Raw genomic sequence first — 19806 nt, 5'->3', positions numbered from 1 at the left:
TATCATCTCTCTTGAACAGAGATGACAACGAGGTTGGGTGAGACGATTTCTTGCCGACCCCAAACCGCCTTGAAATTCTACTACCATAACCTGAACCCAACTTGACCTCAATTTAAAAGAAATTTAATCCAATCTAAATGTGGCCCGAAAAAATTAATGTTATACATGAATCCATCCGGTCTAACGAAAACAGATATCCTTTTATGTTTCAATTTCAACATAGATATTTGGAAGATAAACTTGGGAGATTATATTAGTTTCTTCTTGGTTTTTTTTCTTAATTATTATTTTGAGAATCAAGTTGGCTTTTAGTTTTGGTTTTAGAGGACAATAATTAGATTAAAAGATAAAGCTACAAATTTTGGCGCTAATTTCTTCCTTGAATTTAAATTTAGGGATTAAATTGAAAAAATGTTAAATTTTAAAATTAATTTTAACAAAAAAATTCAAGGATCTAGTTGCGAATAGTTTCCAAGCTCAAAACTAATTATTGTCTTATCCTTGTATATATACACATAATTTAGTATATGTTTTTTGATATAATACCTAAATTACTCATAAATTTCCTCACTTATAAATCGAACGATAACACTTGCTTAAATGTGCTTGAACCCATATCTTCTTTATTGTTACAGCAACAACTACGCCAATGCCCTAAAGCTCAATCAATAATTTAATAAGTATCTTAAAATTATAATTTGATTTAAAAAGAAATAAAATCCTATTGCATTAAAATTAAAACATTATTATTATTTTTTCAAAGTGTACTATACCTAATATGGTTTTTGTCCATGTATTTTAATTTAGTTACTTTGATTTTGTGTAATTTTATACATTAAATGTTAATTTGATTCTCTAACATAATTATTGATATAACATCATATTACGTAAAAATATTGCATACATATATAATTATATTTATTTAAAATAAAAATAATTTAAGAAAATATCTTTAAACTTTACTTACAAAAGAAGAAAAAAACATAATTTCATTTTTCCCTAAAAAACTCTCATTTTTTCCTTTTGAACTGGTTTTTCTTTTAAAAAGAAAACCCTAAATTATAAAAAAGTAAAAAAAATTACCAAACATCTTTACGATTATAACCATAATAAGATAAATACCATCTAACAAATTTTTTCAACCCGGTTTGCAAATCGGTTGTCGGTTTATACCCGAATTCTCTTCGGGCCAAACTAATATTCGCATGTGTGTACGGAACGTCGCCGTTTCCAGGCATTTCCACAATCTTCCTTTTCGCTTTAACCCTCAAATGTTTCTCCAGTATATTCACCAACGTCGGAACCTTAACCGGCGTCGTATTACCCAAATTAAAATTCCTATACGGTGCGGGTCCCCGTTTTTTACCACCCGACCCGGTACTTCTCCCGGATGTATCCAACGATCCTAAACAACCTTTCACGATATCATCAATATATGTGAAATCTCGTGCTAAATCCGCTTTGTTTTTCCCACGATATATCGTGATTGTTTTCCCTTGTAATATATTTCTCGTGAACGAGAAATACGCCATATCGGGTCTTCCCCATGGACCATAAACAGTAAAGAATCTTAACCCGGTTATTGCTAAACCGTAAATATGGTTATAAGTATGGGTAATTTCTTCACCGGCTTTTTTGGTGGCGGCGTATAAGCTAGCCGGCTGGTCAGTCCGGTCTAATTCGGAGAAAGGAACTTTATCGTTTAAGCCGTAAACGGAGCTGGAAGAAGCCCAAACGATAGCCGGCTGCGGATTAGCCGACTTACAAGTTTCAAGAAGGGTAACGAGACCGGCTATATTACTATGAACGTAAGAGCTAGGATTTTCCATGGCGTACCTTACACCGGCTTGAGCCGCTAAATGCATAACGTGAGTAAAAGCCACCAAGTCGAAAAGCTTAGCCATCAGCTTAACGTCGTTTAAGTCACCTTCAACGACTAAAATGGCTTGGCTATGTAACAATGATTGCCTTGCTTTCTTCAACGAAGGGTCATAATAGTTATTAAAATTATCAAGCCCAACGACGCCGTCGCCGCGTTTTTTCAAAGCGAGTGAAACATGGGAACCGATGAAACCGGCGGCGCCTGTCACCAGTACCGACATTCCACCGGGACGATTAGTTTTAGCGGAGTTACGGATTTGTTTCTCCCATTGGATTCCACCCCATGAAGCGGTGAAATACCGGTTACCGGAATCGACGAAGCTTTGGAAACTTAAATACGACGCCGTTAAAGCGATTAAGAAAAGTGCCCATATAAACATGGTGCTGGTTGAAGCGAAACAACGGTGGAATTGACGGTTAATATTATGGCCTCTATCGATTTTAAATTTCCCTGGTGTCGATGGGAACAGTTCATCTTCCAGGGACGGCATTCTTTCTCTTAATTCCTAACTTTCTTTTTTGGAATTACAAGATGAAGAGAGAGAAAAAAAGGGGTTTGCTTAAATGATCACGTAAATGAAAATTTGAGGGAAAATAAATAATGGGTGTGAAGGAAAAAAATGAGAGGCGAGGTTTAAATTTTTTTTTTCATGAACCTATCAATAAAGGGAAGGGGGAAAGGTGAGGAAAGGGGGACGGTAATGGTTGGTTACCCTCAAAGTAGTGACATGTATTGACGTCCAACGCCTTTAAGGGGTTGCTTTTGGTTTTTAGCTCCAACTCTCCATTAGGTTAAAATTGGCACAAAATTTGTTTTTGTTTTTAAATAGAAATAATGTTAAAAATTAAGGGTAAATTGCATCTAAGGTTAAAAAAGTATTAGTATGTTTACGTTTTGATCATTCAACTTCAACAAGTTATAAAATAGTCATTGAATTATTCGAATGTTTTCATTATTGAATAATTCAGACTTTTTTTTATCTAAGTCCCTGGGATGCTTAATTTTCTTTTTAAAAGTTTAGTTAGTGAGCTTTGAGCGACAATTCAACAACGGGTTTGGTGACTCAGTACACATTGATGAGTAGATACAAGTCGTTTTGACGTTTAGTGTTGGACATTAGAGAAGAAAGTTGTTTGGATTTTGGTTTGTAGATTTGTGACATTCGAAGCTATTTCATGAAAAAATTAAACTGTAGAAGAGAAGATGAAAGAGAGTTTTTGATTGATGTAGGCAGTGCGAATAAAGAAGTCCATACAACAATAATTTTAATAGTCCAGTGATTAAATAAAAACTTTCAAATAGTTCAACGACCATTTTGTAATTTTTTGAAGTTAAATACCCAAAACATAAACTTATTAATAGTTTAATGACCTTGAGTGCCGTTTACATAGAAATTAAATAAAATTTAAAATTGTATTATATAAATAATAATTCAAGCGGTTCAAAATGAATAAATTTTTAATTATATTATATTATTTATATTTGTTAGGTATTAAAATAATATACATTTAGTTGATTAAATTAATTAAATCGATTATTAATTTTAATAACTCACCAACAAAACCATTTTAATTGAAACCAAAACCAGTTTAACTGAGAAAAAACTGATTAATTGAAATCGGTTTAACTGAATGACTACCAACTTATGTTCTCCCTTATCAATGGTTGGATTTTAAAGTTTAAGGATGAAAATAGAATTTAACCTAAAGTTTAAGGCCACTCTGTGAATAAGTTATGAGTTATTAAGTGAGCTACTAGTTGTACTTTTTGTTGAGGAGTTCTTTCGGATAAATTTTTGAAGTGTCATCTGTTATAAATTGATAGATCATTGTTGGTATTTTACTTAAGGAAATGTAAACATTAATGCTTGGTAGAGTTTGAACCCATGTCTACGTTACCCTGGTTCTACTTGACGAGGAACTCCCGCTCTATTAAACTCGTTGCCTCTTCAAGCAGCCTCAAGCACTTGGGCTCTCAACAAAGTTGGGAGAGAAAACCCCGACTGAGGATACTATTGATCAGTTGAGGGATCTTCCATTAACTCCCGACGAATGACACTTTGAATATTTTTTAAAATGAATCAACTTCCATTTAACACTTTTATTAATTTTATATTTATTATAAATAAATTAAATTTTTATATAGTGCCATTTTCATTCTTCACATATTATCAACACCAATGAATTACATTCCTATATTCCTATTTTAGTTGCGTTATTTATTTTTAAACCTCATTTTAGAAGTGGTCCTCGAGTAGACAATAAAACTCTTAACCACAAACTTGATGCTATCTTTATACAATTGATGCACCATATAATTAAATTGGATAAATTATTCCATGCTCCTCAACCATATATTATAATTTGATGTCATGTTTCTACTACTTATTAAGTTGGCCCTAGCAATGTTCATCTCCAATGTTACCTAGAATCAATATCTCATCTTCAAAATCTTAATGATTATCGTATTAAAACGGAGCAAGTTAGTTTTATTTAAGTTAGGTGAAATCAGATTTGGGTCGAGTTTAGAAAAGTATTAGGAGTATTGAAACTCATTAATACTATGTTTGATTCAGTTTGAAATGAAGGTAAGTAAAACTCAATTCGACTCGTAAAATCGAAAAGCTTGAATTTTGAGTTATTCAATTTTTCAAATAAAATCAAATAAGTAAATTGAATTTTCAAGTTTGAGTCAAGTTGAATTTTTACTACTCGAATGAACTAAAAAAACAATATATACCACTGAGTTCTTTCTAATTTTTAAAATGAAAAATTAGTCTCCCTTGAAAAAATTACAAAATTCAAAAAATCTTCAAAAATTTAAAAATTCTATAAATAATGTTAAATTATTCTTTTACCATAATGATAAATTTTAATTTGACATATTTATTTTTTAATTTAACTCAAACAAATTTATGATCAACTTGCTCAATTATCATTCGACTTAACTCGATTTGATTTTTTTTTTAAATTGAGTTAGAATGGTAAAATAAAACTCAACTCAATTAACTCGAAATTTTTTCTCTCGATTCCAACGCACGTCACTAACTTGAAATGTGGGTACAATTTTTTATTTAAATCCACACATAGATTTACATAAAAAGATTTATAAATATATATAATGTAAGTAAACTTGTTCAAGGGTTAGGTTACCTATCCAAGCCCAAATACTTTCTTGAGAGCACTTTTTGGGGAAAATGTTATTTATAAGTTATAAATAATATCATACTTAGGTCCGGTTTAAACCCTACCTAGTCTGACTCATAAACACTTTTAAACGTAAATATAATTTATAAGTTATAAATCTTAGACAAAACATTAAATAGCATTTAACCTGAAATGATACATCGAAATACACCAAAACGACACGAATCGTACTAGAACAAAAACATGACTACTCTCCTCTTAGACGTCTAGGGTCTAGCAATTAAAACAAGTTATTTAACCAAACGAAACCCTAAGGATTAAATAGCAAAAAACAAAAGAAAAAGGGCTACAACCAAAAATACCAAAGAATTGAACTTTTTCATTCATCTCTCTCACACTGCGCTACCATCATGTACAGTGGATCTCCCACATGGTAGCCAAGAACAGAGCCATATGACAAGCTATGAGAAACACCGCCATGGAAACCAAGAACACCCCAAGTTTGGACCATTTGCTTTTCAATGCCTTGACGTAACCTTGTTTACAGCTTTGGCAATCGTAACACAATACGTCCCTGTCGTTCTTCCATGCATTACAGTCGGCGTTTACCGACGGATCGGTTTCCGGTGTATCGTCTTTTTCCCAGAAAGTGGCGTTTACGTACCGCATGTGGCACTCTTCTGGTGGTGTGCAACATCCGGACTTTAAAAAAAAGGGCACATAACTACATAATTAGTAATTTGCCACAAAAAAAAAAGGGTTAAAGTGAAATTATGATTTTTATCTCTATCATACTCAAAATTGGGAGTTATTCCCTTGATCATATACAGATGAGGTGGTCGTGTTTTAGAACGGTTCACTCTACTGGGCAAAGAGTCGTTCAATGGCCAGAGGTAGGTATAGGAGGAAAAATTAGGTACTTTGGGTTACTTTAGCCCTCTGATTGAGGTTTCAATTTATATATACGAGTATTCCTAGATGCCACATCTCGTTTTGTGGTTGGAGCATTGGCAAACAAGTGGACTATACTAATTAGTCTTGGTAGGGTGGTGCTATCAGCGAGTGGGATCAGCTTGATGTGGACGGATTGTTGGGATTTGTTGGGTGAGGTGTTCGCTCGAACGATGAGTCACCACTAAGAGTTCTAATGAGAAGAGTTAAGACAAGGTATCCATGACGTATTTGGTGGTAAGGGGTAACATTCCTGTGCTTCAATTCGGCATAATTTGATATGTTAAATGTTGATGTGGACTTTTTCCTTAACCTCAATAAAAAACTGATGCCAACCTAAAGAGTTAGAAGCTGGTTTATGAAAAAATTAAATTGAGTGATCGTATAATTCAAGTGTAATGACTACATTCTAAATTTAAACATGCAAGAATGACAAAATCATAATTTGATTTAAGGATGAGTTAAAAAAAAATACATGCCTTATTTTAAACAGGAATAAATAGCGGTGTTAACTATTTGGATTGGCTAATAATATTATAAAGTAGAGGATCAAGTTATGTTAAATTAAAGTGTAATGACTAAATTTTAAATTTAAAAATAGTAACGGATCAAAATCATAATTTGACCTAAAGATGAGTACAACAACGTTTTTAAGAAAATGTCCTTGTGACTAATTTAACTAAAAGAATTAATTAGTGATATTACTAATTAACTATTTGGATTAACTAAGTTATAAAATAGAGAGATCAAATTATGTCAAATTATGTGGAACGAATTAGGGATGTAATCAAGTGGAGCCAGATTCGAATACTAGCAAACTCGAGCTCGATTAAACTTGTTTAGCAATTTTACATACTAAAGCTTGATTAAGCTCATATGTATTTAAGCTCAAGTTCGACTCCATGATTAAGTTTAGGATTGGTAATATATATTGAGGTTAATAATGTAATCTAGCAATATAAAATATATATTGAAAATGAAATCCTCGATAAGTTCGAGCCTAGTATTACTAATCTTGAATTTGGTTCGATCGATAGCTTCAGCTACTTAAGCATGAGCTAGAGCTCGACTTGATAGTTATCAAATTGTTTTCAAGTCGAACTCAACCAAGATGCAAATAGCGGTGTGATGATATGCTAATGTACCTCAACGTATGATAATTTCTTCTTATTGAAATCACTCGGTTTCAAAGGCATCGACGAAGCAGCCAAATCTTGACACACATGAACATCATAAATACACCCTTTAAGATTATTCCAAAGCCCATCATCGTCAACCTTCATCTTAAACCACAACGGCGTCGCCGGTACCCTCCTCGATTCCAAACTGTTAGAACCAAGCAATGCCAATCCAACAGTAAACATCAACGTCAACGGCACCGTCACAACAATAATCGCCACCATCGGCCACCGTGCCCGTAGAAACAACAACGCCCCGTTACAAACCAAGAACACTAAAATCAACCCAACACTGATCCCAATCTGTAACCTCGGCAACTTAAACAACCACTCACAGTCATAACTTTTCATATACAGCAACCAAGTGACAGAAGCAAGGATCGGAAGTGAAAACACAAAGGATACCAATGATAATATCCCTGTAACATGTTTCACTTTGAGGTCTTTGAACATGTTCTTCTTTGAACCTTTGTCTTGTTTGGTTTGGGTGTTGTTTTCGGGGTCGGGTGTTGGTTCAGTTTCTGCTGGTGGTGGTGGTGTGATGTTAGGTTCATCCGCCATTGAAGTGAGAAAGTAGAGCTTCAGTTAGTGCTATAGACTGTGTGTGTTCAAGTGAAGGGGAAAGTATCTAGGGATGGATTTTATGCAGTACTTTTGGGGATAAGGGGGCTTGTGTGTCATGGTTTTTACCAGGTCTTGTTCTTTGAACGTGCTTAGCGTACGGGTTATCGTTGGAGAGATTGAGAGATTGTAGGGAAAGGTTATGAATCTGTTTCCTTTGAAATTCATACAAATTTGTATATAATTTACATAATTTTGTAATGTTTATGCAATTAATATTTGGTTAAAATGTTTGATCTGAGTCCTTGTAATCTTCATTTTTTGCTATTTAATCCTTTTATTCAAGGAATTTAGCTCCTCTACCTTTCAATTTAAAAATACAAGTTCAATTGTTAATACCGTTAAAATTTTGTAATGTTTATGAGATTAAAATTTGCTTAAAATGTGTTCCAAGCCCTTGTACTCTTCATTTTTACAATATAGTCCTTTTACTTTTATTTCAAGAATTTATTTATTTTTCAGATTTAAAAATATAAATTCAATTGTTAACCCTGTTAAAGGTTTCCTATTGAAATTTAAGTTCATAGCAATATCATTTTCTGTTAAATGGCTTTGAATTGAGTATGTTTTTTATTTCAAATTCAAAAAAGTTCTAATAGAAATAACAATTAACCCTAAATTTTGAGATTTGGAAAATGGATGGACTAAAATTTTAAAGTTAAAAATAGAGAAACTAAATTCCAAATGTAGAAAAAGTACAGGGACTAAAAAAAGCATATTTTAACCTTAATATTTTTCATACGATTATCGTATTTTATGTTTTATTTGCCTATATAAGCTATATTGCATATTGAGTTTTAAATAAATTAAATGTGTATATCAATTTGTTCAGTATGATAAAAAAAGTAGGTTTTATTGTGAAATCCTCCTCTAGTTTATAAAAATTGAAAAATTAATATTTCTATTTTAATTTTTAGAATTTGGTTCTCGTACTTTTATGAAACTAACAAGTTAAGTTTAATTAGGTGACATTGATAAACTTTATCGTGGAATCATTGATTTATACGTAAGGAATTAGTAAAATCAACAGTTCAATAATTTATATGCAATAAATTAACAAAAATTATTAGTTCAATTTCACTTTTTGGTTAATAACTTGACTAACTTCTTACTTCTTAGTTTTAGTAATGTACGGAAGTCGGATTTTAATAAATTAAATTATGAAGATTAGTTTCTCAAATTTTCTAAATTAGAAGGATGAAATTTAGAATTATACCAATAAAATATTGAAATTTTTAAAATATTAATGATATATATTTTGAAAATATATAAAATTAATTTAATTTTACATTATATTCCTCCTTAATAATTATACTAATCATATGAAATGGAAGACATATTCTTTGTGGAATGTTCTCCTTTTATTAGTGTGGTTTTACTATTTTATAAGTGATTACTTTATGAAATTATACACATATACAAAAATAAGTTAAAATATAAAATATATATAATTTTATTTTATATTTAAATAATTTTCAGTTAAACAAGGTATTGTTGAAACCGTAATTAATATTTAAATAATTAAAACCAAAACTAATCAATACAATCCAACTCATAACTAGAATAAATTCGGATAGAGCTTAAATTTTGTAGAACTTAAATTGAAATATATTCGGATAGAACCGATACATGTTTTACATAGGATAAAAATTTAAACACGAAATTTTAAGATTTTCAAAACTTCAACCTTGACAAAGCCAAAACTCGATTAAAATGATTCTTTCTACAAGGAGAGTGAATAGGGGGTGCCTAGCAATTAATTTAGGACCTAATATCAATGTGAGTGAACAGGTTGGGCGATTTTTTCGATTATAGATTCAATTTTGTTGGTTATTCCTATCGGTTATTAATTTTTTAATTTTCAAATCAACCCGACCAAAAAAGCCAACATAGTATTTTTAATTATTTAAAATATATTTAGAATTTATAATATATCAAATAAATATATATTATTAAAGCCCAATTGGCACCTAAAGTCCAATTGGTTATGTGGATTTAATAAAAAAAACAGAACGGTCTTCCGTGGGTTAAACCAACTTATCTCATAAATCTGGATTAAATTCGATTTAGCCACGTGGAACAAATGCAGTTACAAAAACGCGTACGGCGCGTGACAATAAACATTCCATTAGCCCTCCAATAAGATCACTGTTTTTTTTTTCCTTCCATCATAACAAAAAAAAAAAAAATAATCCGACCTAATAGAGAAAACCAACAAAGAAAATCCCAAAAACGATGTCGTTCCGCCTGAGCAACAACCTACTCGGTATCCTCAACTTCGTAACCTTCCTCCTCTCGATCCCCATCCTCGTAGCCGGCATCTGGCTCAGCCGTAAAGCCATAACTGAATGCGAACGTTTTATCGACAAACCCATCATCATCGTCGGAGTTTTCCTCATGGTAGTCTCATTGGCTGGATTCGTCGGCGCATGCTGTCACGTGAAATGGTTGCTCTGGCTTTACCTCGTCGTTATGTTCATCCTCATCGTGCTCGGCATTGCCGGCACGATTTTCGCTTTCGTGGTAACAAATAAAGGGGCGGGAAGGGTCTTGTCAGGGAAAGGGTATAAGGAATACCGGTTGGGGGATTATTCGAATTGGTTGCAAAAGAGGGTTAGTGATGAGAATAATTGGTTTAAGATTAAGAGCTGTTTGGTTGATAGTAAAGTTTGCAGTGATTTTCATAACCAGCATATGAATGAGAGTGTAACAGAGTTTTATAAGGTGCATTTGTCTGCCATACAGGTACGTCATATTACTTTTTGAAAATTAATTTGATTTTTAAGTCGGGTTAATAGTTCAAGTCTTGAATAGAGACTCGAAATAAAATTATAGATAAAAGATATTTAGTCTTAAAAAATAAATATTTAAAATATAAGTAGAATTTGAGTTAAAATATATTTAAGGTTTGAATTTATTTAGCTTGACTAATTTTAAGTGTTATGATATGTTGTGGTATACAAATTAAATATATAATATTATAACGTGAACATCGAAATTATATTAAGTTAATAGATTGTTTAAGTTTAAAATTTTAATAAAAATAAAAAATTATAAAATATTAAATAAAAATAACGTATATATCTCAGAAAAATAAAGAAATATATATGGATGATTCTTGTTGATATAAGGTGTAAATTATGATGGTGGACGATGATTGGAGAATATGGTTGTATGGGTGGAGGTTGTATGTAATTAAGAATGGTTGGAGTTAGAAGAAGGAAGGGCGATATGTGTAGGATTTTAGAACAGACATCCTTAGTCTTTCCCAAACTACCACATGTCATTCTTCATATTTCTTAAAGCTTAGTCGGCTTAATAATATCTCTTCTAGATATGAGTTATCATGTCAAGACAACAGATAAATGTAATGTATGGATGGTAAATGTTTTGTCATTGATCTGTCAATAGGTGACCTTAGCTTATGAGGTTGTAAGTTGCGAAGTGATCTCGTAAGGTGTGACAATTTACAAATATTTAATTTAACTCGATCCATGAATACTTTCATATTAAATTGTTTATTTCTTGACTTAAATTGGGTTTTTTTTCTTTATATATTTTGGACTTTCCATTTATGTGTTTCATGTTTTATTTTGCAGTCCGGTTGTTGTAAGCCATCAAACGACTGTCAATTCACCTTCCTAGGACCAACAAACTGGACCAAAGGCAATGGTGTCTTCATCAACAACACCGATTGCAATACATGGAGCAATGATTTGGGCACATTATGTTTCGATTGCCATGCATGTAAAGCTGGTTTTATAGACAACCTAAGGAGTTCTTGGAAGAAAGTAATGGTGGTCAACATTATCTTCCTAGTTTGCCTCATCATTGTCTACTCTGTCGGTTGCTGTGCTTTCAGTAACAGTAGGAAAAGCAAGTCTTGAGGACACTAAGGCTTATTTCTTTGTTTCTTTTTTGTTCATAGTATTTTGAATTTGGGGTCAGAAATTAGGGTTTTAGTTTGTTGGGTTTTTGCTTTTGTTTTCTACTTGTGTTTTGCAACTTCGGATTTTTTTCCCTCCTCTCATTGGTAGATTTGCTATTTAATGGAGATTAATTTTTTTTGTCAAATTACATGTTAGCATAATGATAAAATTACACTTTGACCTCAAATAATTTATGATTCATCTCTGGTCAACTAAAATAAAATAAAATCTTACACGTAAAATCAAAATTTGCAATATATGGAGTAGCTTTGATTCCATAAAGACTAGACTGATCAATTTTATGATTTATTATGACTAAGATTTATACAAATTTACGATATTAAAGAAAAGGGGTTAAATCTAAATCTAAAATAAATAATAAAATTTAATAAAAATAGAAATCCTATCACATGTATGCGCGGAGAACTACAATTTAGAATATATATGTTTTTAAAAATAACACACAATAAATAATGAAACGTATAGTTTGAAACGATTAATAATATCCCATGAAATATGTACGATATTAAAATAAATACATGATATTAACAATACTAAATGCACTACAATTTTTATCATGGTGTTGTGTTGAGTTGATGTGACACAAACTCAATGAACAATAATATCAACATATACAACTGATGGAGATAATAAATTGTGCTTATTAAAACAAAAATGTATAAAAATATCAAAATAAATGTGAGAAATTCAAGGTTTTACTAGTGCGATTGGTTCGGGTTAAAATCCCAACATATGCATATTTTTATTGATTTTTTAAATAAAAAGACTAAAAGTACCCTCGAATAACATAATTTATTTTAATTAAAGAAGGGCATTTTCGTAATTTTTAAATCAATTGGTGGCCTAGTTGAGAGTGATAGCAACTCAGTAAGGAGCTTAGAAAATAGTATAGATAAAAATACAATGGAAATTAAGTTTGAGTAAAAATTAATAAGACGAAAACTCCAGCTTCAGGCGAGATTTTAACTCCGGTTTCAAACTGATCCCAAACAATAGATTTTCTCCTCCAATCAATAAGTCAGTTATAGTGGTCAAGGAAAACCTCAAACCACCAACCATTCCATATGTAATATAACTGCAATAATGTCTTGATAGCTAACCTTTACCAAGTGAATAACCCTAAAAGTAGCTTCCACGATTTAATTCCTCGATGAAGGACATCGCTCAAATCAATGATCTCAATTGTGCGAGTCGTTTAAACTTGATCGTTAACTCCCTTGACAAATTCAATCACTCACTCAATTGGTTGTACAAACCCAAAATTTACCCGGCCCATATACAAATATTAAAACAAAATAAAATATATAATGATAAAAGCCCAATTTTAGCCCAAATCGTTTTAACCCAAAACTCACTAACCTAACCCAATCAACCCAAATAATTAGCCCAAACCCAGTATGGCCCAAAACAATTTTTTTTTTCAGAAACAAAAAACCCTAACAGCCTAAGTCTCCAGCCACCGCAACAATAGCCGAAAATGCACCGCCCTTCGCGCCGCCTCCTCCACGTGTGCCGCCATGTCTGTATCTGCAAAACAGACTAGGAGAGTCCAAAAGCAAAAAATATAGTGTAAAAAAATAGAAAAAAATAGAGAAATAAGTGGTATTTTCGGGATATAAAAAGAGCCCCGATTTTATGTTTTTGGGGTTACGAATGAATCAAAAGAAAACGAAGAAAAATCAATTCAAATACAGATCATTTTCAAAGGTAGTTGTGCTGATTTTTTTCGGCTTATTTATTTATTTTTATTTTTTTAAAGAAAACAAAAAAAAGAGAAAAGGATAAAAATCGTACCTTTTCGCGAAGGAGGTGTCGATTCTGATAAAAATCGGTATTTTTTAGGCCGGGAGTCGAAAATACCCAAAAAATATATTTTTTTTTGGCCACTGCGGATGACGGCGCCGTCGCCGGCGACCGGTGGCCGCCGCGGTGGTCCGACGACCTTAGCTTGGCCGGAAGAGAGGGGAGTTGAAAGAGAGAGGGAGAGTGTTTTTGAGTTTTTTTTTTTGAAAAGGGGATGAAATGAAGTTTTTTAAAAAATTTTGGGCTTAAATACCCATATTAAAACGGCACCGTTTCATTAGGCCGCCAGACGCCCAAAACGGTGTCGTTTTGGGGGCCAACCCGCGCTTCGACCCAACCCAGGGGAGGGATCCGCGTGTTTTGCTGTAATGGTTTATTTTCATGTTAGGCCCTTCCGTTTTTTCGATTGTTTTAATCAGTTTTTTTTTTACTTTTTCAATTGATACCTCAAATCTTATTTCGTTCCCGATTTGGTCCCTTGCAAAACTGTGCGCTTTAAGAGCGTGGGAAAATTGCCCTTATGGTCCTCTGTCCCTTATGCGTATTTTATTTTAGTCTTATTTTGATTTTATCATTAAATTATTTATAAATCTTACCTTTAATTTCATTCTGATTGCAATATAGTCCTTTAATCAATTTATTTTATTAGTTGACTATTCATCTCTCTAATATTCTTCATTTTTTTAAAGTTAATATTATTTTTTATTTTTATATTATATTCATTATTTATCTTTTATATATTTAAGCTTTAATATTTCTTTACTTATATCACGTATTTTTTTAATTTGATAATCCTCGAATTTGCTCTTACGTATGTATGTGTCATTCACTTATTTGTTGTCTTATTTTTATACTATTATAATTATCATAATTATCACCATTATTATTATTATTATTATTATTATTATTATTATTATTTTACTGTTTTATTTAATATTATATTATATTTATTTATTTACTTACTCTCAATTTTAAATCCATCTTATATTAGTTTTATTTTATCATTAATTATTTTGTATATTGGCTTGTTTATTTTATTTTTTCATTTTATTTTATTTTGCCATTATTAGTGTTACTTTATTCCATTATTAGTTTATTTGTTTTTTTTTAAAATACTTTCAAGTTTTAGACTTATTATTATGGTTATTGTGGCTGTTATTCATTCGTTATTATTTATTTTATTCTTTTGATTGTTAATATTAGCATTAAAATGATGTATGTTATATTATTATCGTTATTGTATGTGTGACAATTTGCTTATTAATACGCTTATTGTAATCAGTCGATAATTTGATATTTTATTCGCATATCACTTTAAACATTGCATTAATTTTCGTCCAAATTCAAAAAAGAAGATTTTGAAAAAACGAAGACAATATTTCGTATTTTTGGAATTCGAGAAGTCATTCCCTAACTTACGGGGTTTCGATTTTTCGAAAAATCCGTATATACGAACCACTTTTGAAAAAATACATTTTTAAAATAATCTCGGGATTAATAAAGGACCGTGTTCTAACTTACGGAATATGGTTTTTTTAAAACCAAGATAATCAAAATTTCTGAAAATAAGTAAATTTTTTGTGTTTATTCTCGTGTCGGGATTAAAGGTATTGTGTCCTAACTCACAGGATATAATTCTTTTTCTCGATTAATGTGAAATACACCATTCCTTAAAATTTTAAGTGATTTTAAAAGGATCATATTTTTAAATTTCTTTTCGAATTTTTAATTTTTCGACATTAAGACATTAATTAATTGATTAGGTACCAATTTTGGGCATGACGAGGGTGCTAATCCTTCCTCGCATGTAACTGACTCCCGAACTTGTTTTTCTTGAATTCCGTAGACCAAAATTATTGTTTTAGTAAAATCAAAATGTTTTATTAAAACGATTGAATCGCAAGGTGATCCGATCACACCTAAAAAATATCAGTGACGACTCCTATTTTTTCATTTTCATTTTTCAAAATCCAAGTCGATCCTTTGATTAAAAATAGTTTCGACAGCTTGGCGACTCCACTGGGGACAGGTTGAGAGTCAAGCCACAAATTGATTAATTTTTTTCTTTTTGTCGACAAATCAAAATTTGTTTTAAAATTTCCCCTTTTGCATCCTATCCATTATTTTTATGGTTTTAATCATAGTGTGTTTGTTTGGTTGGTCCAAATCTGTTAATGTGTATTTGCATGTTGCATTACATAAGTTGGTCAATTTTATCCCTTTAAGTGGGAGTGAGAAGATAGTCCTTCGTGAGGTCTTCACCTCCGTGCAGGATAGTGGATAGTTTTCGAAATACATCCGTACCTATGTCTTCGTGCGATTTTAATCTTCGTGCACCCATAGGAAAATGTATTCCCCTGAACCAAACTCGGTCCGCATGAGCCTAAAATGGGTGAGGATCGAGGAATCTGTTGGTTTGGGTACCTTTGCTCTAGAAGCCAAACCTCATGTAGTGAACTTTAGGAACTTGCCCTAGGTAGAACTATACCAAACCCTAGTAGATTCCTGAATAGGTGCTTTATTATTTCCAAACTTTTCAGAGTAATATGCAAAACTTCCTTTGTGAAAGTTTTATTATTAGTCCATTAATCATTATTCCAATGCAACATGTTTGCAAAAAGGTCATAACAATGGATAAGAATAAAGTTGGTTCTGAGCATAGCTTGAAAGAATAAATTATCGAAAATAGTAAAGAAGGATGACAAAGAAATTAATTAGGAATGTATATCTTGGAAAGAAAAAAAGTATTCCCAGAGCAACAAATAATATGAGAATTGGGTGCCCCAGATACCGCAGCTTAAACTTCTCTGTACAAACTTTCTAAAGACCATTCTGAGTTTGACATGTGTTTAGGAGATCTACAGTGCTTTGTCGATGCCCCAAGATGTCGCCTATCCTTTCCTGTTGATTCCGGCATAGCAAGATCACCATATGCCCTAATATGATCAAAATTTGAGCAGCTTAAATCACCTCATGCCCCATTCTGATCAGTACTTGAGCCGTCCTTTTCGGGTTTTCAACTCAAATCCCCTTTGGCCTAAAGTGCCATTTGCGGGTTTTCCCCTTAGCCTCTCCATTTTTACTCTTTCATTTTTCTTTTTCATTTTTCATCATCTTTTTTTTTTTAAATCCATTGTCTTGCAGTACGGTGACAAACCGTGGTGTCTGATTACAGCCCGCAGCTATCGTGCTGTCATTCAAGTTCGATGCAATTTCCAATACCATCCTCTCTGGAATTCTATATCGGCATATGATGACATTGACGCATGCAGTAGCCTCTATCCGTTTGATGAAGTAATTAATGATCTCAATATTGAAGCAATGCCCATTAGAAGTCTTCCATAATGGTGAAGTCCCTGCCCCATTTTGCTCAAAATTTGAGTCGCCCTTTTCGGGTTTTCAACTCAAAACCACCTTTGGTCACAAAGCGCCTTTTTTGGATTTTCGCCTTGGCCTCTCATTTTCTTTTCTTTTTCTCTTTTCATATTTTATTTTGAATTTGATTGATTTCTCTTTTTGCTTTTGCTTTTTATTTTCTTTTTTGTTTTTCATTTTGATTTTGATTTTTTTTAATCTGAACCCTTTCGATCAGAATCAATGTTTCTATAGATAAGATTTCTCACTTTCATCTTGTATGCGAAAAACCCTATTTGGTATCAGGTTTCTTTCATAGAGCCTTCTAGGGCGAAACAACGATAGAAAATTTTGGATCCTCCTCTTCAATTAGGATAAAATCTAACAAAACTTGAAGAGATAGAAATTTGACTTCAAACGGGCAAAGCTATACTGAGTCAACGAGAAAGACGTTGTCCCGACAAAGAATTGCATCGTTCCTACTGCAAATTTCTGTCATCGTGCTGTTGTGCAGATTTCTTTATCAGCATTTATCCTAGGCACATCCTGGTATGATCCTACAAAGACATCTTTGAACAATGTCTTGCTTCATCTTTGAGGTCAGGTCAATTTTAATCTTTACCAAGCTCACAATTTTTAATAATTCCTTGAGAGGTAGGATCTGTTTATCCTCTTGCTCAACTATCCTCAATAAGTCCGGAGGTAAGCTACAATCTTTGTCATTTTCAAAGTCCTGAGATCCCTCTAAACACATGCATCGCTCAAAAGGAAAATCTGAGTCTGTAGTAGAGTCATTCATGTAATTGATATATGGGGACCTATAATAAATACCAAAGAATATGCAAAAGAATGTATAAATTTATGAATAATTATTTATACAATATGATTATGAATGAATGAATAGCAATTTAGAAGAAAATTCAAAAGAATGAAAGAATCTAGAATTGTTTGTAAAGAATAAAAATATTGGCTCAGTAATAATTGCAAAGATGTATTTCATTAAAATAACAACGTTCAGACATGAGCCTATTTCACAAAGGAAATTTATATCATTTTTAGGCTAAAAACAACAAAAATATTCTAAACATTATTTTAAAAAAGCTCTAGAGACTATAGGGTTTTCTTCTACAGTCAAATTTCTTAGAGCACTCCCAAATTTATAAGGGCGGATATCTAACAAGGTCCCTCCTTCAGTTACTTTTCGTCGATGTGAACACCTCACACTCTTCTCCATGCATTGCATTCACTCCATTATCAATTATGATTGGGTAACGGATTTTCCGCATTGGAGGAATTATCAAATTTAATGACGCCCATACTGATAAGCCTTTCAATCAGTTTTTTAAAGGCAATGCAGTTTTCTATGAAATTCCCCGTATTTCCCGCATGATATTTGCATTGTGCATTTGCGTCGTGCCATCTGGGGTACGGAGGCTGTGGAGGCTTTGTGTAGAGAGGGGCAACAATACGCGCGTTGAATAAGCTTTGATACAGCTCCTTATACGACATCGGAATTAGCGTGAACTGGAGGTTCTCAGTGCCTTGTTTCACATAAGATTCTTGTCTTGATGAACCTTGTTGACTAGCGACCCATTTACCTGGATGACTTACTGACCTTGAGTAAGCTGTGTTGTTCACCTCATTTTCTCTTCTTCTTGGGTTTGACCTCTTATCACTCTCTTTCGCATCAATTTTTCGGCTCTTATAGCATTCTCAATCATTTCACCATTCATAACTATGTCAGAAAAGCTTTTTGTTGCGCTTCCTAATATATGCGTAATGAACGGGGCCTTCAGTGTATTAATGAAGAGCATTGTCGTCTCTTTTTCCAAGAGGGGTGGCTGAACCTGGACTGCAACCTCCCTCCACCTCTGTGCATACTGCCTAAAACTTTCGCTTTATTTCTTTTCCAAATTTTGCAAGGTGATTCTATCGGGAACCATATCCGTTACATGACCGTATTGTTTCATAAATGCCTGTGCTAGGTCCCTCCATGAACCAATCTCGGTACGGCTCAACTAATTGTACCATTTCGACGCTGCTACAATGAGGCTATCCTGAAAACAATGTATTAATAGCTGATCATTGTTAATATACCAGTCATTCTCCTACAGAACATGTTGATATGGGCTTCTGGGCAACTGGTCCTACTATATTTCTCAAATTCAGGCATCTTAAACTTGTGAGAGAGTACTAAGTCTGGAACCAAGCTCAGATCTTTCGCATCGATTCCATGGTGATTATCGACGCTTTCCAGGGCTTTGAATTTTTCCTCCAACCATTTACACCTATCCTCCCATTGTTTTGGCAGTTTGACGTTTGCCTTCTCTTTTTCAGCCATTTCATTGAAATCAGGAATAACAAGATTCACTGGGTTATCTCTAGGATTAGAACCTGATCCAGCCTCAGTCTGAATCTGCGCATGCAAAGGCGTAAAGCCTAGAGGATAGATAGGTCTATCATTGTCTTCTCCTTCATTATTAACCATAGGACCCTTCCCCTTATTTACACATTTAGTCAGTAGGTGGGTCAATTCAGCAATCGCATCTTTTTGAGCATTGATCAATTTTTCCGTCATGTTTTCTGGAATTTTATCTAGCCGCTCTTGCATTTGTACTTGTAACTGTTCTTGCATATCCTTTTGCATTTGCTCCAGTTTCTCTAATATTTGGTCCATTTCCTTAGTCTTTCGACGAGTACCGTATTGATGCTTAATGGGTGAACTTTTGTCGGTTTCCAGATTAGCTGAAATAAATTTACTCAATTAGACCCTTTCAATGGACTTTAATGCATGTAATGCGAATGCATGAAATGTATCCCTAAAGAGACGTTGATTCTGATTCAATTACATTTAGAAAACTTTTCTAGAAGATAAATTTCTTTACATAAAATGGATACATGTACGGCCTCACCCTCATATT

General features: G+C 32.8%; 3 protein-coding genes across 3 annotated transcripts; 1 reads left to right on the top strand and 2 right to left on the bottom strand.

Annotated features, from left to right (window-relative positions):
* Positions 1-1077: 1077 nt before the first annotated feature.
* LOC105792829 (UDP-glucuronate 4-epimerase 1) lies at positions 1078-2543 on the bottom strand. Its single transcript, XM_012621627.2, has one exon. It carries the CDS (start codon positions 2370-2372, stop codon positions 1080-1082), a length of 1293 nt encoding a protein of 430 aa, XP_012477081.1. The 5' UTR covers positions 2373-2543; the 3' UTR covers positions 1078-1079.
* Positions 2544-5194: 2651 nt separating this feature from the next.
* Positions 5195-7718, bottom strand: LOC105793749 (tetraspanin-15). The gene is made up of 2 exons (XM_012622592.2): positions 7125-7718; positions 5195-5730 (listed from the first exon to the last, which is right to left on the bottom strand). Exons 1-2 carry the CDS (start codon positions 7716-7718, stop codon positions 5437-5439), a joined length of 888 nt encoding a protein of 295 aa, XP_012478046.2. The 3' UTR covers positions 5195-5436.
* Positions 7719-9955: 2237 nt separating this feature from the next.
* LOC105793748 (tetraspanin-7) lies at positions 9956-11792 on the top strand. Its single transcript, XM_012622591.2, has 2 exons — positions 9956-10523; positions 11378-11792. The coding sequence occupies exons 1-2, from the start codon at positions 10014-10016 to the stop codon at positions 11663-11665; spliced, it is 798 nt and encodes a 265-aa protein (XP_012478045.1). The 5' UTR covers positions 9956-10013; the 3' UTR covers positions 11666-11792.
* Positions 11793-19806: the final 8014 nt, after the last annotated feature.

The sequence above is a fragment of the Gossypium raimondii genome, chromosome 8, assembly GCF_025698545.1.
Source record: "Gossypium raimondii isolate GPD5lz chromosome 8, ASM2569854v1, whole genome shotgun sequence".
Classification (NCBI taxonomy): Eukaryota; Viridiplantae; Streptophyta; class Magnoliopsida; order Malvales; family Malvaceae; genus Gossypium; species Gossypium raimondii.
The sequence above is the reverse complement of the archived record's forward strand: the minus strand, read 5'-3'. Positions and strand labels throughout refer to the sequence as shown.